The sequence below is a fragment of the Anarrhichthys ocellatus genome, unplaced genomic scaffold (assembly GCF_004355925.1).
Source record: "Anarrhichthys ocellatus isolate YVR2014 unplaced genomic scaffold, GSC_Weel_1.0 scaffold19, whole genome shotgun sequence".
NCBI classification, from domain to species: domain Eukaryota; kingdom Metazoa; phylum Chordata; class Actinopteri; order Perciformes; family Anarhichadidae; genus Anarrhichthys; species Anarrhichthys ocellatus.
Genome location: NW_022280049.1, coordinates 4,410,957 through 4,420,782, shown reverse-complemented (window position 1 = coordinate 4,420,782; position 9,826 = coordinate 4,410,957). Strand labels below are relative to the sequence as shown.

At 40.4% G+C, this 9,826-nt stretch overlaps 1 protein-coding gene across 1 annotated transcript in view; it reads right to left on the bottom strand.

Moving 5' to 3' along the window:
- Window positions 1–1,788, bottom strand: part of gria1a (glutamate receptor, ionotropic, AMPA 1a) — a 76,362-nt gene extending 74,574 nt beyond the window's left edge. Inside the window, 2 exon segments of the mRNA XM_031858139.1 lie at window positions 1,204–1,338; window positions 1,510–1,788. Coding sequence (XP_031713999.1) covers window positions 1,204–1,338; window positions 1,510–1,597 — 223 coding nt within the window. The 5' untranslated portion in view covers window positions 1,598–1,788.
- Between the last annotated feature and the right edge of the window lie 8,038 nt (window positions 1,789–9,826).

Below are 9,826 nucleotides of genomic sequence, written 5' to 3'. Positions count from 1 at the left end.
TATATGACTCGTTACAAAGTGGAAATGCTAAAAATCACTGTCTGAAAGAAGTAATCAAATGTCTGTCACTGAGGCACACACCTGGCAGAGCGTCAGGAAGGCACAGTTGTCAAAGGGTATATCTCCTGGAAGTGTGCGACTTCACTACAGTGAGTGTGAGTGAGCCACAGGCAAATTCAGAGGAGTCGAGGATGGAATGAGAAAAACACGGCCGAAAAGCCTGAAGGGCGACGAAATCTTGTCAGAATACAAAGACGGGATAAGTGCAGGGTTAACAAAGCAGAAAGTAGTTACACTGGCATTGCTTTTGTCCGGCTGAGACACGGAGGTATTCTTTGGCTGGTGTAATGGTGTAAGTAGATTATCACCTACAGGAGAATGCTCTGACCAAAGACTCAAGAGTAATGCTTTTTTTTTTTTTTTTTACTTCCTTGTTGACAGCATATTATTACCTTAATTTAAAAAGCAACACTTTTTCCTCACATAAACGAATTAAAGATACTCTCAGCTCTGTTGGTTAAAAAAACAAAAGGCTCCATTAATAACAATCATTGAGGTGAGGAAGGTAGTCCTAAAGTCCTAAAAGTTGAATTATGTATTGAGCGTGCGTATGCGCATGTCTTTGTTACGGTTTTGGGGAGGGAGGGTTTATTAATGTGTGCTCTGTCGGTAAAAAGATAATCGGATTGCGTTACGTCGCTACTTAGAGATGCACTTAGAGTCGTGTTTTCCCCCCTCTCTTTGTTCGCTTCGTCGATCTTAGTTTTCTATCTCGGTTTTACAGCAAAGAAAAAGGCGCACAGCGAACAGCGGCAGACGTTTGCATATTCACATAGCTGCAAAAAAAACCTGATGTTATATCTCTGCTGCAGAGGTTTGGTTTTCAACCCCCCCCCCCCCACCAACCCACCCTCCCGAGGCGAAAAATAACGCTGCAATCAGGCAGAGAGGAAAGCGGAGACAATAAGTCCTTCTTGGTCCCACGCAACAGTTTACTAAGATAACCTACTAACACACGCGAGTCTTTAAAATAGGCATATTATATGCGGTTATAACCTGCGCGGGTTTTTATACCCGTGGAGTTCTTCAGCGCTCTTTACGAAGTCGATTAACAGATGGAGGGGGGTGGAAAAAGAAAACAGATCGCCGGCAGATATATAGGCTGACCTGCTTCTTCCAGTGAGATTTAAATAGGCTACTTACAGGCATATGTCATGGAGAAGCTATTCCCCATCTTGACCATATCCACCTGCGGCACCAGTTTGGGGATGTCCTGGTGGTGAGAGAGGGCGAAACGAAAAACCTCATATTCGTGAGATTCGATTGGGAACAATCCTCCTGTTGAGCAGCAAAGAAGCAAGAGTTAATGTTGGACACACTGGACTCCAAATCGGGAAGGAACAAAAATACACACGTATATATATATATATAATAAAAAAGAGAGACATGAGATCAACTTGACAGAGAGGAGTCAGTGCCGAGACAAAAGGTCTGGTGCGCCATTCTCACCTATGTTAATGTTACTTGGAAAACTTGAGCTGGATCCCAAGCACATCCCCAGTAAACTGGTGTAGAGAATGCTGAGGCTTCGCTGCATATTTCCTTTTGCATTGGCGAAGGCGAAAAGAGCCGAAATCCAAGCATAGGTCTGTCCGCGTGTGAAGTTAAATCCCCCCCACCCTTCGCTTCTCCTGTCGCCCCCTGTTTAGAAGAGCAGCGCGCACACCGACATCGACTCAGCACCGAGACAGTGATCGCAATGGCGAGAGGAGGCACGTCTCTCTCTCTCTCTCTCACTCTCTCTCTCTCTCTCTCTCTCTCCGTCTCTCTGCTGATGCTCCCTCGTCCTTGGCTGCTGTTGTACGAGACGGAGAATGACTTCAGCATTAGCCGCACTGCAAAAAATATATACCCGCCTTGGCATGGTGTTGAGCTAAAAAAAACAATTTCAATGTGTTTTCTTTCACTTGTTTATTGTTTGCGGGGACATTTCGGTTCTTTATCTAAAGGTCTGGATATAAGTGTCAATGCAACAAGGTAGAACGGAGTCGATCGCTCATAAAGGAAATAACACGACAAATATCCCCCCAAAAAAACACAAAAAGCAAGTGTTGTTATCTCACCTTAATGAAGGACGTCTGTCTTCCCGTCTACAGAGAAAAAAACCACAAAATAACACTTTGACACTCAATGCTTCACTGACTGACTTGCGGGCTGAATATGTTTTGCAGTGTACACCCTCAGAGCGCACCCACAGGTCCCTCAAGAGACGCGCGGGATTTCATGGCTATGTCCATTCACTTTCCTGCACTGCAAAAGGGATCCACATTACTATCACCGAATATTTCTAGTAAATAATCTGTGCATTTTTAAAACAATTCAAGAGGAAAAGGGGGTTCAATTTTTGCCTATATTCTGCATCTTGATTTTCCGAACAGCGACACAATTACCCAGAAGGGATTTGAAGGATTAGGAACACATGTAGGTAAATGTACGTGTTTTTAAATATCTGCATGTATTTGGTGAAAATAGACATTATAAAGAATACAAGATTCAAACCCATTTAAAACCCGGTAACTAAAACAAGTGGTACAACTAGAGCAGCAGGGGAAAGTAATGTAAATCATTCCATTATGATCTTTTTTTTTTAGATGTTTCCAGTGTCAAGAACAAACTTTGAACCTCACTTATAAATGGACGGGAAATTCTTAAAGTGTTCAGTGGAATTTTTTATTTTTTTTGGCACAGACAATTCCATGACAACTGGTCCATCTCCAGGCAGCTTCTGGTGAGATCATTTTTTCACATGCTGTTTCCAACTGAACTGAACTTTGAACCTCAATTTTTACCTCCAACTGCAAAGAGAACCAAGTCTAATCTCTGAAGTCATCGTTGGCATGCTGTTGCATTGAAAAACATGTGCAACAAGTCAATAAAAACACAAAATGTCTTTCATTATTAATAGAACTGTTTTAATGTAGCATCAAGGGAGGCTTACTGCAATTATTTACATCCAAATGAAGTTGCTGGTGAGTGACAGGTTACTGTGCACCATTTGAATGTATGTGTACTGTAGTTTAGATGAGATCAGATGATGCAGTCAGTAGTAAAAAGACCAACAATGATTTTCCAGTTTTTAAACAGGATTAAAAACAAAGAATACAACAACAAATGGATAGCTGCATCTCCACCAGGGATTACTGCACTTTGATATCACTGGAGCTGGAAGCACATGGCGAGCCATTTCAATTGCAAGTACAATTTTTAGAAGTTTTAGAATGGGGATGTAAACTCTGGATAATGGGCTTAATATTGTCAGGATTTACTCTATAAACTGGCTCGATTTGAAATAAAATTTTAGAATTCTGAATGTGAAAAGAGGACTTTTGCTCCCCCCCCCCCCCCCCTCCCTCACACAGTGCAGGACTGGCGAGTAGCTGATAAGGAGAGTTATGATTTAAACCATGTATTTACAGACAGCTAGACAATTATTTCCTGAAGAAAAGGTGCAAGCCCCCGTGCTTTTGTACACACTGAACAACGAATCAACACTCGCTATGTTCAAATGAGATTGGCTGCAAACCACACCATGATGTGATGCCCCGGTGCTTGTTTAGAATTTGAAGTGGTAAATCCGGAGTTTGACACAATTAGGATTAGGCATTAGCTGACTTATCAGACCAAGGTGCAATTCTTTGTTTTAAGTTCAACTCCATTTCCCCATTTCTTCCTGAAAATGAAATTCAGAAGAGTAGAATCTTATGGTGAACTAGATTTCCAGTGTTTCCAATTAAGAAGAAACATTTCTGATCATTTCTTTTTTTTTAAACTATGACTGTAGCCGAAGCAGTTTACACACTTGAGCAAGAGTAATGCAAGAAGTAAAAGGTTATCTAATCTATGAATGATGGATGTCCTCTAAATGCAGGCAGAATGATCAATTTTCTTCATCTTTGTTCAACATGATTTGGAGTTAGCTCAAACATAAATGGTTGGGCTGGCTTTCATTACAACCCTTCAGTCTTTTCCTTTTTTTTGCATTTTATTCTCTGTGTGCAAGACCACATTTGATTTACGCATATTTTACCAGCCTGTTTGGGTGTACCTTGTGTGTGTGCGTTTGCCTGCAGTGCCCCATCTGTAATAAGTGCCATGCAATATTTTTTATTAACCTCCTGATGAATGCAAAGAGAGCTTAGAATAGCATTGGTAACGATGGCTAAATATTTTACAGCGCTAAGTAGAGGAATAACAATCACAGAGCTTGTTGTTCCAGGTTGAAAGTATCCTCACCATCAGACACTATGTAACAGAAAGACGGAAATACGCCGTCTTTTTGTCCCTAAAGACACCTCCATCATGGATCATGAGTGTCTGTCTGAGGGTTTTTTATAGAAGTCTATGTGAAGAGTATAATGAGGTTAATCCATCAAAATGTGCTGGTTCCACTCTAGTTTGAGTGAGGAGAAAAAAAGAAAAAAAAAGTCCCCAGCGTGTTACTCCTATAATTGAGCCACCGCACTTGTGTTGTCAAGTACTTAAGTACATCATACTCCTGGAGGCAAAACTTAAAAAAACAAAAAACATGTTGCAGAGGTGACAAAGGAACTAAATATGTCTAACAGGCCGAAAAGTAGATGTGGAGTAAAATAGAATGTCAACCTGCCATAGCTCTCAAGGGACAACAGGAACCATTGACATTAAGAATAAAACAGGTGCAGTATAGGATGGTGGTGGATATGGTCCAATATTCATATCACAACAATTTAGTCATATTTGGTGGGATACATTACCTACTTAACCTGAATGAATCAATATGTTTGTATGAAACCACTCTAGCTCACAGTGCTTAAAACAGAGTATCATTACCAAACACTGTAGCTCTACAAAGCCTTTGTTTAGCTAATTGTTGTGGTTTAACAGTCCCCACATTATTTTTCAGTCTCACTGTTTTCATCAAACCCAAAAGGCTGTTAATTACAATAAACAAGTTATCATAAACCAACTGTAAGCTATATGCCCAGCACCAAACAAGCACACAAAATGAGCAACTATTGGCTGGTGAACATTTAGCTAACGTTAGCTAAAGAGCTACATGTTATGTATGTTTTGCATGTTTTCTCCAGCAGCAAAACCGAGCAAGGGTCAGCAAGACATACAGTTGTCAGGTGGCCACAAACATGCCTTTAAATTAATGCTAATGTTGCTTCGTGTCTGCCTGATGCAAAAGTAGCCAAATGTTTGCTAACGTGTTAGCCACAACAACGTCACAGGCTAGCGGTATGGTGGTGGTTGTGTATTTTTGAGCTTGCTTTGGGTTTTGTCTGCTCCGCAGTGGCCAAAAAGCAATCAAGGTACTGTAATTTAAATGATTTACTGTCTGAAGAAACCCTAACATTACACAAGGTCCGTTAATCATTATGTGGCAAATCAGTCAATCAATGAATATGTTCTGTATTTGTTATCAAAACAGATAACTACAGTAACACATCCCTGCTTTGTTGACACTGTGAGGCTAGTTTATCAGTAACAGTAGTTCTCAATATATAATGTAAATGTTTTTGGTTTCAAATTATTTTTTTGGCAAACACAATAAAACAGGCCTGAGTTTTTTTATTCTGGTGATCTAGTCAGACCTCTTAGCAGCATACACGATGTAAAGAAAGAAAGATAAACCAAGATTTGTTACCAATCCTATGAGACTTTCCAGTCCATTTGCCTTCTGGAACACTAAACTGTATCAAAAGAAAGGGCAGACTACACCAATTGAGCGTGCTATTGTTTCCCATCCTTCACTAATAAGCACAGCAAAACCCAATTCATAAAGCGCTAGACAGTGTGAGAATTGTCCTCCCAACTCTCTTAATGTGATCCCCCAGTTGTGCAGAAGAGATCAATCTCATGTCCCACGTAGAAATCAGTAATGGATTGTGACAATTTGGGCTTCTTACTTGCTTTATCTGCACACTTGATTACAGCACTTGTTGGCTGACTGACAGACACTGGACGTACACGGCCTTGGACAAATGCCTGGCATTAGCACAGAATCGATAGGAGCAGAAATGACTGGACTATGAGTGCACGCCTGCTTTCTGCTCCGCGCCTTAATTGGGATGAGTTATTGACATGTGGCTTAATTAGCCTCCTCTATAATTGATTTAGTAGGTCTGCCGAAAGAGGTGCGTGTCTTTTAGAAGTAGAAGATTGGGACTTTTGAAAATACCGACAAAAGTTGAGGATTCAAGTCAGTCCTTTAAGTAATTTTGAACATACATATGTATCATGATGTTTTACGTTATTGTAAAAAAATCAATTAAATGTAATTAATTGTCATTTTAATTTCATAAATCCACTTACAGACAGACAGGAGGACAGACAAAAAAAAGGGAAAATGGAGAGTGTTTGCTTTTTTTTTTGTTTGTTTCATATTTAAACTCTAGAGAATTAGGATGAAAATAGCCGATGCCTGAGGGACGAGTAAAATTGTTCAAAACGGTTGGCAGTATTGGATTGTACTCAGTGAGCTGCACCATGGAAAAACACTGGCAGTTTTCAGTTACCAAATTGTGGAAAGGCACTGCAGATGGTCACAATTAATAGTTGTATCATTCAGTGTCATACACCCAAAGGAGGCTGTTTGTGCACGGAGAGCACAGTCGATCAGATAATGCCAATCATCAAACAGACATAGTAATAGTAAAGAAAACCATTAGTAGTGTGGGGAATAAACACGCTCTCCTCCCGTCTATCCCTTTATCGCTATTCAGGTGTTCTCTCTCTCTCTCTCACTCCCTCTCCCTCTCTCTCTCTCTCTGGCTCTGCCTCCCTCTCCCTCTCTCTCTCTCTCTCTCTCTCTCTCTCTCTCTCTCTGGCTCTGCCTCCCTCTCCCTCATATGCTACCTGCATAATTGCCTTTCCCCTCCACTGGCGGCAGGGGAAGTGAAGCTCTCACAACATTACCGTGGTAATACTGATTGATGGAGTCGATGCTTGTGCGGTTCCAGAACATCGGGCATCAGCGCACACAGACATGACAAATTTCAGGGAACAAATTATAATGGCCTGATTAATCCCCTCTAGTGAAATGGAAATATTGTGAATACCTGTGAACTCATAGAGGACATAGAGCCGTACAATAGGAACGCACTCGGGGGGCTTTTGTACCCATTGTAGAGCTGCGCACACGCGAGGGGAAGGACGACGAAGTGGAAACTCATAGCTAGGGCTGCCTGACAACACGTGACAGGGAACCAAATGATAAATCAGCCACATTTCAAATGTAGATTTTTTGTTTTTTTGTGACATGATTGTGAATTCATTAGACTGTCTCCAAATCTTGATTAAAAGGAACTCACTGTGAGCTCTGATGACATGGTGATTCAGTGTAGAAAAAAACCAAAGGATCTGTATCAGTTTACAGCTGCTATTTTACTGTTGCTATATGGCTCACTGGCCTGATGTTTATCATTGACTGTGCAATAACAACACACAGTGAAATAAATCAAGCTACAGGAACCCATATGGGGAGTAACTTAATCTGATACAGATTTGTTTACTTGTAAAGAAGCTCGGATGAAAAATAGAGTTGCTAAAAGGTTGCTTTTTGTTAACAGGCACTAATATTCATTTATATGTTTTATGTTGACTGAAAACCCTTTGAAACCCTATACTGGAAGAAAACATAAGCAATCATGTCTGAAGTAACATAAGATCATGCTATTGTAAATAATAGTTAAACTAGAGACCATCTTACGGTGGGATCACGTCTGCTGCGACGCCAAACCAGGCCAGGGGCGTAAAGTGGGCGTGTGGGGGGCCAATGGCTCCTTCACCAGTGCCTACCCCCTCTACTTCTGGAGCCTTTGCTCAGACCACACTCATTGTCGAACTCAGCCTTTATTATGATCTCGACCACAGGTAAAGTTTCGTGACTGCATCTTGTTGTGACGCCTTCTTGTTGACAACATCTGACAGAAATATTAACACCTGGCAAAGTACTCAAAACCTCTTCTGTGGTAGTTCCCGCTACAGTAGGTATGTCTCTAAGACAACATTCTGCCGCAATAGCACATATAGACTCATAGCGGTTACAACAATACCAGCCACACGCCCTCACAGCTGGAAATTAAACTCATTAAAGTTCAAATAAGGTCAAATAATTGGAGGAAAAAGAGAGAGATTTTGTTATAACACCTGTTGGCACATTATGAAACATTTGTTTTAACAGTGGGGGAAAAATATTCATGTAAACGTGAATGCCACAATTTAACATTGATCCTTTATTTAAGATTTTATTGAAACTGCTCACATTGATGAATTATTAATTTATTAGGAAGCATTCTTTTTTTGTTATGTTGTAGCTCATCCAGGAAGTGCTAAGTCATTAACTTTATATACTTGAGGGTGTTCCAATCTATAAGCACACAGTTGATATTTTAAAACTACATCTGTCAATGAGTACATATTTCTGGAGAATCCTGCAAACTGGAAATGTCATTAAAAAAGGAAATACTCAAGTAAAATATCAGTACCTCAAAATTTGTTTTTTTTTTATTCTGACAATCCTTCAAGGAGACACATTTAGACTTGTCATTGAAGTAAAAGCACAGGTGTTACTAATAACATTAACAATGTCTCCGTTCTGTTCAAGTGTCCCAGTGAGCCATGAAAGTGTGACATCCAGCCAGCATGCACAACACAAGGACCCTGAAATTGAAAGCAGCTCACTAATTGTATTATTTACACCTGTGCTTTTTCCTACTGTGACATGTCTAAATGTCCTCCGTGAAAAAGACCGATTAGGAACTTGTGAATCTTCAGTGGGCGCACACGTCACAAACTATTCAGGAGAGACTGTCATTGTCTGAGTTTGACCTGGTGAAGTGACCCCTGTAACAGACTATGTATGACAACTACTGCAAGTTATGCATACAGCAGTTGAAATTAAAGCATTTACTGTATGGTAGCAGTAATTATGACAACTTGGTTTAATTACAACAAACATCTGAGGTCGCTTGTGTATTCTTAATTGCTTTACTGAAGAGGATAAAGACGTCTTGCTATTTACATAAAGCCGTTTAGTCCCTCCACCATCTGCTTTGTAAAGAGGATGCAGTAAACAATAAGGGGACAAGTTATTTGCTCGAGTACAGAATCACTTTCTTTAAATTTGTTTATTGCACACTGCTCAATGATGGCATTTCAGGTGAATGTGCGCTGAAACGACAGTAACTTTGTGGGGCGTTAATTGATACGTCAGACAACTGTCTCACTATCTAATCATTTTGAATATATCAAGCCCGGCCGTATCTGTGTGAATTATCTGCCTCCGCTAACAAGCATTTAGGATCAATCAAAACAAATTAACGTAGTGCGCCTCGAACAGGGTCAGCCCAAATGAGATCAGACATGCTTACAGGGGTAAGCGTAAGGGGTCCTGGAGCTGTCAATCTTACTGACCAGAGTTAACTGTTGAAGTGCATTCAGAAGAACACTTTTTAAACTAAAAGTGGGAGCTGCGTACGTTAATGGTAGTTTTCAGCCAGAGGTAAGGGGTTGAAATGCATTATTATTTTAGACAGTGGACTCTAATTATTACACACAGCAGGTATTAGTGGCCTCAGAAATCTTCATGTAAAAAATAATAAAAGGATGACAAAAAATTTGGATGCAAAGTAATTAATTTTCGAATCATGAAATCCCTCTGAAACCTTTGAGGCTTGTCTGAGTAACCACTGTGCCTCTTTATTCTTCTCTCCTTCTTATACACCCATACACCGACACACACACACACACACACACACACACACACACACACACACACACA